The sequence below is a fragment of the Suncus etruscus genome, chromosome 3 (assembly GCF_024139225.1).
Source record: "Suncus etruscus isolate mSunEtr1 chromosome 3, mSunEtr1.pri.cur, whole genome shotgun sequence".
Classification (NCBI taxonomy): Eukaryota; Metazoa; Chordata; class Mammalia; order Eulipotyphla; family Soricidae; genus Suncus; species Suncus etruscus.
In genome coordinates this window covers 77,139,453-77,156,312 of record NC_064850.1, presented here as the reverse complement: position 1 = coordinate 77,156,312, position 16,860 = coordinate 77,139,453, and the positions used below count along the sequence as shown (strand labels likewise).

At 34.6% G+C, this 16,860-nt stretch overlaps 1 protein-coding gene across 1 annotated transcript in view; it reads left to right on the top strand.

The window, feature by feature from the left end:
• The window catches only part of VPS13A (vacuolar protein sorting 13 homolog A), a 260,909-nt gene that overhangs the window by 134,092 nt on the left and 109,957 nt on the right, over positions 1-16,860 (top strand). Inside the window, exons 35-40 of the mRNA XM_049769767.1 lie at positions 8,654-8,801; positions 10,439-10,566; positions 10,924-11,093; positions 11,992-12,209; positions 12,499-12,725; positions 16,709-16,801. Coding sequence (XP_049625724.1) covers positions 8,654-8,801; positions 10,439-10,566; positions 10,924-11,093; positions 11,992-12,209; positions 12,499-12,725; positions 16,709-16,801 — 984 coding nt within the window. The remainder of the gene's footprint in view (positions 1-8,653; positions 8,802-10,438; positions 10,567-10,923; positions 11,094-11,991; positions 12,210-12,498; positions 12,726-16,708; positions 16,802-16,860) is intronic.

The following is a 16,860-nucleotide window of genomic DNA, read 5'->3' as shown; positions in this document are numbered from 1 at the left end:
TGATAGGTCAACCAGGCTGAAACCTAACAAGAATATTCTGGCTCTGAAAGGAAAAATGGAAAAGAGTAGTCTAGTGGATATATATAGGACAGTCCATCTCCAGAAAACTGGGTACACATTCCTCACAAATGCACTTGGGTCATTCTCTAGGATAGAGCACTGGTCTATAAAACATACGTTTATAGGGCTGGAGCAGTGGTGCTAGAGGTGAGGAGTCTGCCTTACAAGCGCTAGCTTAGGATGGACCTCGGCTCGATCCCACAGCATCCCATATGCCCCCCTGAGCCTGCCAGGAGCGACTTGAGCTCATAGCCAAGAATAACCCCGGAGCGTCAACAGGTGTGGCCCAAAAACAACAAAAAATACGTCTATAATATTAAGAGGGATAAAAATTGTACAAACTACCTTCTCAGATGAGAAGAACTTTAATACCTGGAATTAAACAGCTGACTACTGAATAACCAGTGAGTTAGAGATGAAATCAAAGATGAAATCAGAAGATTCCTAGAAACAAATTCAAATGAAGGCATAAATTATCAGAATTTGTGGGACACAACAAAAGTATTACTAAGAGGAAAATTTAAAGCTTTGCAATTGCATATCAAGAAGGAAGAAGGGGCCTACAAAAATAACTTAAAGACAGAGCTTATAAAGTTATAAATTTATTAACAATATGAACCAAAAATATGTAGGCAGAAAGAAATAACAGAGCAGAAATTAATTAAGTGGATATGCATATTGATTTCAAAAACTCATCAAAAATACCATACCCCATGACCAAGTGGAATTTATTCCGCAGTTAAAGGAATATTTTAGTCTATGCAACTCAGTGAATGTAATATACCATATAACATATGAAAAAAATAAAATCACATTGATCATATCAGTAGACTCAGAATACATTTTACAAGTTCCTTTTTTTTTTTTTTTGATAAAAACTCACTAAAATGGAAATTAATGGAATTTTTCTCAGGGCAGTAAAATTCATTTAATTCAAGCCCATACCAAACATCAAACTCATTGAGGAGAAAATAAAGCCTCTCTTCTTGAGGCTCAGAACAGGATTGTCCATTCTTACAATTATAATACTGGAAATAATCGCCATATCATTTAGACAATAATATAACTTACTAAGTATATTCAGATAGAAAAAGAAATTAAGATTTCACTTTTCCACAATGGCATGATATCTTTATTTAGAAAACTCAAATTTTTTATAGAAAAGCTCCTAGAAATAATAGATTTGTAAAGTGTCTGGCTACAAAAGGAATATGTTAAAAATCCATGACTGGGGCCAGAGAGATAGCGTGAAGGTAAGGCGTTTGCCTTTCATGCAGGAGGTCATCGGTTCGAATCCCGGCGCCCCATATGGTCCCCTGTGCCTGCCAGGAGCAATTTCTGAGCCTGGAGCCAGAAATAACCCCTGAGCACTGCCGGGTGTGACCCAAAAACCACAAAAAAAAAAAAAAAAAATCCATGACTTTTCTATATGCATATAATGAAATAGATATTTTTATTTTTGGTTTTTGGGCCACATTCGGTGATGCTCAAGGGTTAATTCCTGACTCTGTGCTCAGAAATCACTTCTGGCTTTGGGGACCATGTGGGATGCCGGGGATCGAACCCAGGGTTGTCCTGGGTCAGCTGCATGCAAGGCAAGGGCCCTAATGCCGTGCTATCGCTCCAGCCCCTGAAATACCAAACAGTTATATGAACATTGAATGGAAATAAAAATGATCAGACTTAAACATCAAACCCAAAGTCAACGACAATAGGATCAAAACTCATTCTACAACAAACTGTATACAGAGGGGAGCAGTTACATTAGCAGTCCGGGCAGCAAATGAAGGAGATATGGGATGCATGCTAGGAATTGGGGTGAAGGTAAGATGATACTGGTGATATTACTATGAAAGATTCGTAACTCACTTTGGTCACAATAAAAATATATATTTATACAACCTATTCACAGTTGTACCGCAAAAAATCAATTACCTAGAAATCAGCTTAAAAGAATAAATGAACAGTTTATAAAGATTAATGGAATCTTTATGGAATTTTTATTTTAATGGAATTAATTGAAATCAGTGGAATTAAATTTAAATACTAGAGACAGACCCTCAAGCGTATTGTCAATTAATATTTGTTAAAGGAGTTAAAAATTTGAAAGTATAGTAAGAATAGCCTCCTCAAAGAGTGGTGCTGGGAAAACTTGCCCACACCTGCAAATACATTTTTTAAAAAAAGGACCCATACTGACTAATGCCATGCACAATGGTTAAACAAAAATAGATTTAAAACCTTGATATTAAACCTGAATTCATAAGGTAGGTGAAGTAAAACATAGGAGGACTCTCATTGAGTAGAGGCATCATGATGAAACACTACTGACTTAGTGAATAGAAAGACAATCAGATGTGACTATATAAATTAAGAAGCTTAATTCTGCACCCCAAATTGTAATGAAATGATAATCAGAGTACAAAGGCTCCCCACGAAATGGGAGAAATTATTTGTCCAGTACTCATTTGATAATAGGGTTAATAACCAAGCTATATAAATTACTTTTAGGGCTTTTCAAGAATAAAACTAGGGCCCAGAGAGATAGCACAGCGGCATTTGCCTTGCAAGCAGCCGATCGAGGATCAAAGATGGTTGGTTCGAATCCTGGTGTCCCATATGGTCTCCCGTGCCTGCCAGGAGCTATTACTGAGCAGACAGCCAGGAGTAACCCCTGTGCATCGCCGGGTGTGGCCCAAAAACCAAAAAAAAAAAAAAAAAAAAAAAAAAAAAGAATAAAAACTAATAACCTCATCAAAAAATGAAGAGATGGACAGAAATATCCTTAATGAAGAAATACAAATGTTCAAAAGGCATGAATAAAATTCTCTATCATTATTTATCAGAGAAATTGATATCAAAATGAGATGTAACCTCAATCATAAAAACTGGCATTCATCAAAAAGAACATAAACTAGCTTTAGTATGGATACAGTGAAAAAGTAATCCTCATTCACTATTTGTGGACTGTGGACTACTACAGCCTTTTTGGAAAAAAAATATGAACATTTCTTTAAAAAAATAGTAATTGTGCCTGCAATTCCACTCATGGGAGTATATCCAAAGGGCCTTAAAAAGCAAAGCAGAAAAGACATCTGTACTCTCCTATGTTCATTGCAGCACTATTCACAATAGCCAGTATCTGGGAACAACCCAACTGTCCCAGAATATATTACTGTATTATGAAACTATGATACTTATATATAATAGAATACTATATAGTCATAATAAACAATGAAGTCATGAAATATCCTGATACATTGATGGACCTTGAGAATATCATGCTTAATAAAATTAGTAAGTGGGAGAAAGGCAGAAACAGTTTGCTCATTTAAATGTGAGATATAAATAACCAAAGGCAATAGAAATAAAGAACAGGAAAACTGGCTGGCCCTTAGTTGGTAGAAAGCATGCCGAGTTCAATTTCCCAACACTGCAAAGAAAAATATCCATGATAGAGGCATATATTAGGCATGACACTGGGCTCATCAGGGTCACTTCTTGAAGCTTCAGGTTTGAACTCTTCCTGAAACTGAACAGGATATCAGTGGGATAGTGAGTATGTGTCAAATACTTTTTTTTCTGAAGAGGACTATAGTAGTGACTACCATACATCATGACAGGAAAGACCCAATTCCATACTAGGAGAGCTGCCTTATCAGGCAGTTGGACATTTGTACATTGTGAGTCTCTCTGTCATTCTCTCTGACAGTAAGATTGCTCAGTTGTAAGTCACTGACTCCCTAAAGTTCAGAATCTTCAAGGGAAAATCACTGTTGCAGTCTGAAGTTGTGGGTGACAGATTTCTTTATTTTTAGGTCAACATGATTTACAAAGTTATTTATAATTGAATTTCATGCACACCATTTTCTAGCTATAGACCTATTATTATAGTCACATTTTATTTAATTTTTTTAATTTTACTTTATTGAAACAATTGTGATATACAGAGTTGTTCATAGTTGAATTTCAGATATACAGTGAGTCAGGGCCATTTCCACCACCAGTGTTGACCACCCTCCATTGATGAACTCAGAGTGCATCCTATACCACCACCCTTTGCCCCCTTGCCTTCCAGTTTAACATGCCCCTTTAAGTTTAGATTGTTCAAGTTTAGGTCCCTTAATTCTATTAGCATTGATTTTGACTTGGATATTTAGTTCTTTATTTCCCGCCAATGCATCCATGACCACTTGGCCCCTTGCCCCAACCTTTCTTTATTCCTTTCTTTTTAATTTTATAGAAAAATGCCAGGGATATGTGGTAAAATAAAGTAATCTATGTCCTAAAGTTCTATGAAAAGATTTAAAAGAAAAAGGATTAAAAATTACGATAAATCATAATTTAAAATAAGTGTGTGTTGCAGGGTTTTTTTTTTTTTTTTTGCATAGGCACAGCAAAATATGGGGAAAATAGAAAGGAAAAACAGGGAGACCTTATCCATGAAGTATGCTGGCATAAGACTAACTACAGGCTCAGGCATACTAAATTGCCTAACCCCAAAGTGTTTTTCTGTGGTCCCAGTAAAAGTTCTTCACAATCATGGTTGTTGCTTGTGGCCAGGTTTTTGTAGTTAGAGATTCTGGTTTTTGTACAGATCCTGTGTCAAAGTCAGGGTGACACAGCATCTTCTGGTTTCATCTCACCATTCGGTAACAGTGCAGGAACCCCTGCCCTGAAAGCAGATTGTTGCTCTAACTAAATAGTATGTCATAAGAACCCACTCTGGAGCAAGTTAGTTGGTACCAGGGACATTCCCTGGTAGAAGTGTGATTACTGGTACAAAAATCTGTGTAGGTTCCATAGATAGGACCCAAGGTTCAGGAGTGAATGGCCAATGTCTAATCTTCTGAAGTACAGGCACATTTTATAGTTTGTTTTTAGTTTGGATTTTAAGATTTCTTGTTCAGGGGTAATCAGTTCTTTCTATAAAGTACTGAGATGAATGCCAGAAGTTCATGATCTGCTCTGCTAAAACTGTGATTTGAATGTAGATTTCATGTAAAAAGTAAAACTTCACAATCTACAGTCATATTTTAGGGTTTTCTCTAATACAGGGGTCTCAAACTCGTGGCCCGCGGGCCGTTTGTGGCCCTCTATACAACATTTTGTGGCCCGCAGCATTAGTAAGAAAAAAATCGCATTAAACGTTCCATACCTCAAGTAGTTCAATTCTGGTTATGCAAATGTTTAATGCAATTTTTTGCGATTTTTTTTCTTTTTTTTTTTTGTTTTTTTTTTTTGTAGTTTCTTTTTTTTTAATTTTTTTATTTTGAATTATGAGAACAAAAGATGCAAAGAAAGAGGACAAGGTAAAGTTACAGTGGAAGGACAATCACCCATATCATAATTCTCAGAAGAAGTTCCCTTGCTGATATCTTAACTTTGAACTTTCAGCCAAAAAATGTTAAGATAAATAAAACAGAATCCATGTGCAATTACTTTGTCCCTCAAGTCTCCAGATTGTAGTACATTATAATATTTCTTAACAGCACACAAGGCAATCTAAAGCCATAAAACTTACGTAACTCCTTAAACATTAGAGGCATAGTATTTTTTACATTTCCATGTACATGCATATTAGCTTAAGTTAACCTCAAATTTTAAGTGGGTGCGTTTTAAGGATTAGAGTCAAAGGAGCACAGTAAAAACGGTGTTAGATGGCAATTGTTGTTTGCATAGGCCCACCAAAATATGAGAGGCATGGAAAGGAATAACCTTGGCCTAAATACAAAGAGATCCTACCCCTGAAGTTTCCTGGCATGAGACCAGCTCTAGGCTTCAGGCAAGTTATCGTCCGATCTAAGACATTGTCCGTAGTGCCAACACACTTTTCACACAGTCTCTGTTGTTGGTATCATGTTTCTGTATTAAAGATTCTGGGATCTACATATCCTACATTGAAGTCTTGATGTGGAGTGTCTTCTCGTTTCACCTCACCATGAAAGGGCAATGCAGGAAGCCCTGTCCTGTAAGCAGGTTGTTGTTGTTAAGTCTTCTTAGTGTTAAGGGAAGTCTCTTTTGAGCAGGACGATGTCTGAGCAGTGGTAGGGTCTTCCGTGGTAGAGGATTTCTTCCAGGTGATGTTATAGACAAACCTCACAATTAAGGGGCAATACAACAAGCCCTGTCCAGTAAGCAGGTCATTGTTCTTGTTAAGTCTTCTCAGTGTTAAGAGAAGTCTCTTTTGAGTAGATCGATGTGAGAGCAGCTGTAGGGTCTTCCCTGGGAGAGGAATGCCTCCAGGTGATGTTATATACAACCTTGGATGTTTTGTAAATGTCTTCTGTAGATCAGGGGTGAATGGAGAATGTCCATTCTTCTGAGGCCTGTGCCAGGTCTATGTCAATGTTCAGGGTGTAAGGTCTCATTGCACTATAAGATTTGTGTGTTCCCATCTCTATTAGATAAGAACTTATTGGTATGTATAGTATTTTTCCACTTTAGTGTGCCTAAGCAAACAAGAAATAAAGCCACGTGGTGCTATCAGATATATGGGGGCGAAAGAACATTTCCAGTAATACCCATGACTTGGTTCAAACATAAGCATTAAACTGAGGGATTTTTTCACACCAAATTCCATATTGAGTAGTTCACAAAGAGAAGATAAAAAACATGGGGGGGGGGGGAATCGTCAGTGTATAAGAAAATATTCAGCATAAGTTTATAGCCATCAAAGAAAACACCCATAAAATGTTGAAAAGATATGTGTCCTTTTTATGCCTTTTAAAATAGTTGGTTGGGTGTTAACTCCAGGTCACCACTTTGGTCTGTGACTTAGGACTCTATAGTACTTAAGTTAGAAGGGGTAAATGAGGAGTAATGATGATAGGAGTTAAAGAAGTTAAAGAGAAATATAATCTTATGAAGGGATATGCAAAAGGACAGAGTACAAAATGGACATTCTGCATACATAAAAACATAATTCAATGATAGTGAGTACTATTAATGTTTCTTGTGTGATTTTGAAAATATAGACTGGACAGAGATTACCAGTGACTTCAAGAAACTGGGAGGCCAGAAGTTCAGAGCCCCACCCAGACCCTCCCTAAGGAGCTGAATGGATAATGGGGGAAAGCCTAGGGTACCTTCAAGCTCCACCAAGGGGCCCAACTCACCGGCTTGCCCAGGCATGAGGCCCAGGGAAGCCCTGGAGATCTGGAGCAAGGCTGTAGAGGGGTGCTGGGGTTACTCAAGTCCCGCACCCCCACTAGGCCTGGTTAAAAAGGGCTCAGGCATGGCGGTGGCCTGCCAAACCTCCTCCTGCTAGACTCCCGGCTTCCAGGAAGTGTGATTTTTTTTTCTTACTAACGCGATTTTTTATTGCGAATATTCGGTAAGTGAATAATCGCGAATACTTTGCGCCTAGCGCAGACGTCATTTCCGTTGCACCTGCCCACTGTCCCTTTTTTTTTTTTTTTTTTTTTTGTGAAATCCCTTATGAGGCCCTGCCTCTCCTCCTGCGGCCCCTAAGTAAATTGAGAAATCCCTTATGCGACCCTGCCTCACCCGGACTTTGCCTCCTGCAGCCCCAGGTAAATTGAGTTTGAGACCCCTGCTCTAATAGTTAACATCATTATTTAACATAGCTAGATGTGACCTTTCATGCTGATATAAACTGAACCATCTCGACTTTCAGAGTAGCTCTTATGGTGACGTTAAGTTAAATTTTTCAATAAATAATCTTTTGAGTTAGTTTAAGTGTTGTTAAGCAATGATACTCCACATTTAAACTTTGATTACTTATAAAATTATAAATTTATATTCTTTACTCATAGTCAAGAGGTTTAAAAGAAGGTAATTCATATAAAGTTCATTGTGAACTATTTTTCATCATACAAATATTTTAAATAATTTAATTAACTATCAATTAATGATCAATATAAATAATATATTAATGCTTAATGTATTTGTTGGCTTAATTATTAATTAAATATTACAAAACGTATATAAATTTATTGTTTAATATTTGTTTCTGTAAATTGATGTTATGACTAACTCAAATTATACCAAGTAGCTAATTAAAAGAAAGTTCACTTTAAGGGTTTAATATTACTAGGTTGGTTGATACATCTATAACAACAACATTTTAGCATTTATGATTCTTTGATGATGACATATACATTCAGTTCTCTCATACATGATGATTTATCTTCATCTGGATCAGGAGAGAGCTTAGGACTGCTGTATACAAACTATGGACTTTTCTATTGAACCACAATTCAGCCAAAATAATACATCATCCAATTGAAGATCACAAGATCACATGGTCATTTATGTAACTGATTATTAAGTTTGAAATATTTAACATGTTAAGATTGGCTTATAGGTACCAGACAGATAGTACAGTGTGGTACTTGTCTTACATACAGCAAACCCAGGTTTGATTCCAGGCATCTGAAATAGTTTCCTGAGTTTGCAAAGAGTTATCCCTGAGTACAAAGCCAGGAGTAATCTTTGAGCATCAGTAGATGTGGTCTCCCCTCAAAATTGGTTTTTAGAAGATTGAATTGAAATAATCTTTCTTATGAGACTATTTTAAGTACTCGAGTTAGCAATCTTAACATAAATCTTGCCTTTTTTTTTTAAACAGTTTATTCTCAGTCAGGAAGACTTAACAACTATTTTTAAAACCTTATATGGCAATATATATGAATCATTGGCTGATTCCTCAACTGAAAAAGCAAAAAAACAGAGTAACAATATGAGTGGAGCTACCAATGCTTCAGACCCTTCCGGAGGTATGTTCTTAACCTTAATTTAGTTTCTGTTTCTTCCTCCACATTCTTTTGCAACCCCCTTCTCTGACTTTTCCTCTTTCATTCCTTCAGTTCTTTCTTTATGGGTGAAATAAGACTTACTGTCTTTTGTTAGTCATTCTGTTGTGTTTTTATCTTTGTATTGAAATTTCTGATAGCAAAATTCTTGCTATTCCAATGTCATTGTAAACCCAATTTTCAAATTTTCTCTCCTTCCCACCATATTTTCTAGAACAGCATATACCTCAAACTAAAATATTTTATATCGATATTATAGAGTATCAAAGGGGGAATTGAGAGAAAGATAATCATAAGAAAGATAAATGATAAGTAAAGAGGAATTACAATAATTAATTGAAAGCTAAAAGGATATAAAAATAACACTTATTGAATTATTGTTCTATGAATAATTGATTCTGTAGAAATTGAGTATATGCACACATTTGGGTAACAGATTTGCTAGAATAATTTTGTTTCACAGGAGAAAAATGTTCTCATTCTGTCAATTTGGGAATCCCCAAACAAGCGTACCTCAAAAGGTGAATCTTAGTCCACAAGACCACAAGACAAATTCATGATACGCACTTAGATATTCCATAGCTTTTCAAGTCAAGGAGAATCATAGCATGAAACAAAGCCACATTTATAACACTATAGAAAAATTAGTGTTGCTAGATTTGTTAAGTAGATTTGTTTATATTAAATAGATTATAGTAGTACATGAGTAATTGATGGAACAGAAAATGATATAAAGTAGACCGAACTCTAAAGTCAAAATCAGATACTTTTGTTAACTTGTCATACTTGGTGGTACTTGGAGTCTGCTCAAGTACCTGTTCCTTGTGGAGCTTGGGGTACTTATTAGTATTGGGAATATTAAGGAATATTAAGGAATTTTTAGGAATATAAAGGACTAAATTTTATGATTGCTAATTCCTACTTTTTAGGATAAAAGACTTAGGATAGTACTACCGTATTTTCCGGCATATAAGACGACTTTTGAAACAAAAAAAAAAAGTCAACCGAAAATCGGGGGCCGTCTTATACGCCGAGTATATCCTGAAAAATGTTTTGAAGTTACCTGGAAAGCGGTATTGAAAATCACTGTCTAACATATCTAAATTGGAATGTTGTTCGCTATGAATATATACATATATACCAAATTTTATTAAGTTGCTCAGATAAGATATATATTTCACTGATATAAATTTTGCCTTGATTAATTAGAAATTATTTGATAAGATAGTAGTTAGTGAATTTGTTTAGAACAAAAATTAGGAATTGTTTTCTTATAAGCCTACATAATACATATAGATTGTATAATCTGTACAATACTATGTAATAAATCTATTCACTCAGAACACAAAACAAAAAATTTCTAAGGATTTTTGTTTTGTTTTGTGTTGTTTTTTGGAGTTATACCTGGTGGTGCCCAGGGCATACTCTGAGCTAAAGAATCACTCCTTGTGGGGTCATGGGACCATATGAGATGCTGGGGATTGAATTAGATTGTACCAAGGCAAGTGCCTTAAGTGCTATGCTATTGTTCTGGCCATCTAACGATCTTTTAACTGTTACTGATAATTTTCTTTTATCCAATAACTCGTAACTTTTTCAAGGAACAACTGTGGTAACAGCAGCTGTAGTAGAAACATACTCAAATACCTCACAGATAAAGACAACTATAAATCTGACCTTCAGAACCGACTACCTCACCATGGTACTATATGGTCCACATCCTGACCAGGTAAGAGAAGGAAGAGAAGAAAATGTAGGTGGTTTTTTTCCTTACTAGATGGAAATTATTTATGGTGAATACTGATAGAAATAATTGTTAATATTTTATATATATTTTTAGATCTCTGCTTCTTTGATAATTTTTCATTACAGTAAAATTGTTTATTAAATAATTTATACACACCATTTTAAATGAGCTATCTAGTATAATTATACTAGATAAGAAAGTAAACTTTGAAATTAATTTTTGGAAGGTGCCTTTCACTAGCAAGGTCTTTGGGGATAAAGCATGAGATAGTTTATATCTTAAAATATACTTGAGACTCATGTTCTTGTGTAAGATATATACCTAATATCTATTCTATAGACTTCCTTTACAGAATTTCGTGATCCTTCTTTGGAACTGGCTGAATTTAAATTGGAGAAGATTATAAGTACCGTAAAAGTGCATACAGATGGGTCAATGTTGTCTTCCTTCTCATTAAAAAACTGTATTTTAGATGATAAAAGGCCTCATATCAAGAATGCAACTTCTAGGTAACTGTTGAAATTCCATTTGAGAAATGGTTGATCGGTTTTACCAAATTTTCTTTCAAATTTGTATATTCACTTCGGGTGTGTCTTAAAATCTTTAGAATTTCCACATTATTGAGTCCTAGCTCTATAAATATTAAAATGACCTGGTTTTGTTACATCCTTTTTATGTTGGAGGTTTCACTGATTAATTATATATCTCAATAAACTGTGCTATTAAATTGACTTTTTAATCTTGAAAGATAATACAGGAAAGATTAGGAGCTGGCCTTGCATGTCACCAATGTGGTTTGATCTTAAATAATGCATATGGTCTCCTGAACACGACTGAAATCACTTAGCAAGATCCAAGAATAGATCCTGTGCACTACTGTATATGGCTGAAACCTTACATCTGCCAAATTGTCTCCTTAAGAAGTCTATATTACATAACTTATTTGTGAATAAAAAATAGAAAAAATGCATAAAAAATAGTGGGAGATGCGGAAATTAAAAATTCTGATAATGGGCTGAAGTGACAGGTACAGCACAGGTTGGCATGTAGCCAACCTAGATTTAATCTCTGGCACCCTATATAGTTTCCAAAACTTGCCAGGAGTGATCACTGTATGGTCAGGAGTAAGCCATGAGCACTGCTGGTTATTCCCCTTCTCAAAAAAAAGAAAAGAAAAACACCACCACAACAACAAAATCCCAAATTTCAGATAATTTCTTATGAATTTCACTTGCTAAATCATAAAAGCAGTTTTGCTTCAGAAGTCTGTAAATTGGTGATTTAGATTATGCCATAACTTTAGAATACTACTTTGCTCTCGGTTGAAGGAAAAACAAGTATTTAAGTTTTTAATTAGGATATTTCATTAATTTTAATGTTCTAATTAGAATTGGTATTGTTTTTCAGAATGATAGGTCTGACAGTTGGGTTTGACAAAAAAGACATGTTGGATATAAAATGTAAGAAAATCAAAGATATAAGCCTTACTGATATAGTTGTTCAAGAAATATACATATGTGCAAGTGTGGAATTTCTGCTAATAGTTGCGAATGTCTTTTTGGAGGCCTACAACACAGGCAAAACCAAAGAAACAAGTGTTCAAACATGGACTGCTACGGAAGAAGGTTAGTTGCTGACTAAAATATTTTATTAGTATTCTAAAATGTCGTAGTTGACCAGCCTTCTAAATAGAAATGTTATGTCAACTAATAACTACATGTATTCTCATCTGTCATTTAATAGGAGATATTGTTTTCCCCATGTAAACATGACTCTATAACTAGTATTGTTAAGTCTTTCTGAGTTCAAAAGATTCCTTTGGGCTTTAAGATTCTTTTACTTACAGCAAAAGTAATATTTTCTATGAATAAAAACCAATTTATACAATATTGAATATTTTTATTTCTATTTTAGCACCTGCCTCAAACAAGTGGGAAATTAATATTGTTATTAAAAATCCTGAAATTGTGTTTGTTGCTGATATGACAAGAGGTGATGCTCCTGCCTTAGTCATTACAACACAGTGTGAAATTTACGGTAAAGGTGACCATGAAAACAGTACAGTGACTGCTTCCATTAAAGATCTTCAAATGCGAGCATCCTCCTTTCTTCCAGACAAACGAAAAGATAAAATTGCTACTGTGAGTTTATTATTTATCTACTTAATTATAAACTAACTATGTAACATTCACATGAAGAAATTATCTGGAGACCTTCTAAGATTGTCCTAACTTATTTATTTAATTTATTTTTGTGAAAAAATAAATTGGTATCATTTTAATTTTTTAATTAAATTTTATTGATTTACTCTTGGTTCAGAGTACTGTAAAATTTCAGGGGTACAGTTTTAACACCTCTGTATATATGTATGAATCACAGCATCCTTCTGATAATCTTAGGTAAATTTAAGTCAGTTTATATTCTGTTTTAAAATTAGTAGGAAATAGATAAATCCTAAAATAAGTAATTTGATATGAATAATAGAGAAGAATTAAGAATGCTTTAAAAGAAATTATCAGTAAGTCTATATTAGTATAAAAGTGTGTTTTATCCTAAGATGGGAATGTTGGCTTTGTGTGAAAAATATTATATTATTAATAATGCTTAAGTATTAATGAATATTTAATAAAATACGTATGTATAAAATATAAACTAACTAGACATAGAACATTTAATTATAAAGCAATATTTTATTGTTGAAAAATAGTATAAGATCTTTAACAAGATTCCTAGTTTCTAGGAAGAAGCACACCTTTATGAATTTAGTAGAGGGTAACCATAAGCACTATGAGTGAATGTCTTAGTGGCAAAACGCTGAGAAATTTGTCTTATTTTTTTAAAAAGCTTCTTTCAGATTTTCTTTAACACTTGTTTCAGAGTTATGAATTTTTGTCTGAAAATGAAGCTGTGTATCATTCCTGCAAATAATCTAGGTAGATATAAAATCCTTTGAGGTTTTTTTTCCCCAGCATTTTCTTCTGGTTTGTACAGTTTCATTTGATAGAACTGCTGTGAATTTTATGTGCTTTTTTAAAAATATAAAGACCTTTTTTGATCTTGATGCTTTCAATATTCTATATCGTTTGTACTTATTCTGACTACAATGTGTTTCTATGGGTCTTTTTATATAATAATTTTGGCTTTAAAATTTATTTATCCTAAAGACTATAAAATGGCTATTAGAAACAAATAAGTTTGTATAGTAAAGTGGCAGGTTACAAAATCAATACACAAAAATCCATGGATTTTTTTTTTTATATATACAAGTAAATAAAAGAGAAGAACGACATCATTAATCATCAGGGAGATGAAAATCAAAACGGGATATCATCTCATGCCACAGAGACTGGCAAACATCACAAAGAACAAAAACAATCAGTGCTGGAAGGAATGTGGAGAGAAAGGAACTGTCATTCACTGCTGTTGGGAATGCATCCTAGTACAGCTTTTATGAAAAAGTATATGGAGAGTCCTCAAAAAATGGATATTGAACTCCCATATGATCCAGCTATCCCACTCCTAGGAATGTACTCTACGAACACAAAAACAATACAAAAATACCTTCTACACCTATATTCATTGTAGTGCTATCTGCAATAGCCAGAATCTGGAAACAACCCAGATACTGGACAACAGATGAGTGGCTAATGATACAGTGGTACATATACACAATGGAATACTATGCAGCCATCAAAAATGAAGTCATGAAATTTTCCTATACATGGATGGAAATGGAAACTATTATGCTGATTGAAATGAATCAGAGGGAGAGAGACACACACAGAATAGTCTCATTCATCTATGGGTTTTAAGAAAAATAAAAGACATTATTTTAATAATGCCCAGAGAGGAACTGACCCATGACATGAAGCTTACCACAGAGTGGTGAGTGCAGTTAGAAAAATAACTACACTAACAACTATCATGACAATAGTAATGAGTGAGAGAAGTAGAATGCCTCTCTTGAATATAGGCAGGGGATGGCGGGGATGAGTGAGATGGGGGGCATTGGTGGTGGGAATGATGCACTGATAAAGATGGGTGTTCTTTTTATGAATGAAACCCAACTGAACAGTTCTATGCCACTAAGCTGAGGGAACCTAGAAAAAATGGATGTATTTGTAGAATCATACATCTCACAAGATTGAACTAGGAGGATGTAATGAACTGGGCAGACTAATCTTGAGTAAAGAAATTGAAATAATAATTAAAAACTCCCTCAATACGGGCCGGAGCGATAACATTATGGGTAGGGTATTTGCCTGAAACATGGCCAACCCAAGTTAGATCCCCAGCATCCCTTATGGTCTCCTGAGCCTGCCAGGAGTGATTCCTAAGTGCAAAACCAGGAGTAACCCCTGAGTACTATCAGGTATGTCCCCCAAACCAAAACAACACAAAAAAATCTCCCCATGAATAAAGATGCTTGTTCAAATGGATTCCCTAATGAGTTCTACTAAACCTTTAAAGAAGTTTTGCATTCCTCAAGTTCTTCAAAATAATTGAAGAAACATATCCTTCATAATAGCCTCCCTGAAGTCAGCATTACTCTAATTCCTAAACATATATTAATAAAAAGTAAGTGATATTACTGAGTAATATTACTGATGAACACTTACTTGATCAGTAATCATCTGTAAAACCATAGTGAACAACAAATCCAACAATATACCAAAGGATCCTACACATGATCAAGTGGCATTTATTAAGGTTTTCAAAATGGTTCAGTATACTCAAATTAATGTAATTCACCATATCAACAAAACAAGGATAAAAAACAATAACCAGTTAGCATCATTATTCCTGTAGAATAATAGAAGCAAAACAAAGCAAAGTAATTTGATTGTGTGTGCTAATTGTGTGGTACATTTGTACCTCGTCTGGAACTATTTCTAATTTTTTTTTTTTTTTTTGGTTTTTGGTTTATGGGTCACACTCAGGTTTACACCTGGCTCTGCACTCAGAAATTGCCCCTGGCAGGCACTGGCTGACCATATGGGATGCCGGGATTCTAACTACTGTCCTTCCTGAATCGGCTGCATGCAAGACCAACACCCTATAGCTGTGCTATCTCTTCAGCCCTGTCTATTTCTATTTTAAAGTTGATAGAGCATGAAATTTTAGACTTTTCAATTGAATATATACTTATGATATATGTACATATGTATTTATGATGAATTTATGAAGGGATACAAATTTAGATGATAAGATCTTGGATTTTATGTTATAATGTGATGAAACTGTTGGAAACCTTTCAATTGTCTCAATATGTTTTGCATATCAGCTGGAGAAATTATTCACTTGCAAATAGAAAAATATTGCTTACCACAATTGGGGAAATCTATAATTTAAAGTTAGTTAACTGGTCTGATCTTTTATAACTTTTTCTATACAGATCAATTCAGTTGTTTTGTTTTTAATTTTTATTGTGGTCAAAGTGAATTACAGTTCTTTCACAGTAATATTTCAGGCTCATAGTGACAGAGTGAATAAGGGGCATTCCCACCACCAGTGTTGTCTTTCCTCCACCCCTGTTCCTTCCACCCCTGTTCCCAGCATGCATCCCGCATCTCCCTCCTTTACCCCCGTAATGCTAGTGCAATTGTTCCCTGCTTGTACAGCTTATTGTAGATTGGGTATTGATTCTGTTGTCGTTGACTTTGGATTTTGAAATGAAAGATACCATTTTTATAAAATTTTATTTAATACAAGCAAAATATATTGGATATTTAGTGTTTTTAGATATTATTTGTGAAATCTTATTTTACCATGTATTACTATTACTATTGTTAATATTTTATTGAATTAATAGATGACACTATTAAATGTCAGTTGTGTTATTCAGATTTTGAGGCTATACTGGGAGTGCTCAGGAGTTAGTACTGGATCTGCTCCTGGCTGTACTGGCATGATGGTCGGGATGTGGGACACATACGGAGTACTTGGGGGATCAAATCAGGGTCTGCATTCAAGACAAATACCCCAACCACTGTACTATCATTCTGGCTCCTCGTTTGGTGTTATTTAAAATTGTTTTATTATTATTTTAACATAGTTTTAATTTATTTAAACAGAAATATTTAAAACAAAATTAACTTAATGGCATTGTTTTTATTTCTTAAAGGTTTTACAGCCCTGTGACTTATTTTATCAAGCTACTCAGATAGGTCCAAATCCACAAGTAATTGATGTTTCAGTAAAATCCCTGACATTAAAGGTATGTTCAAATGTTTCCAGTTTTTGATATTTTTAGTATGTTAAAAAAAAATCATATAA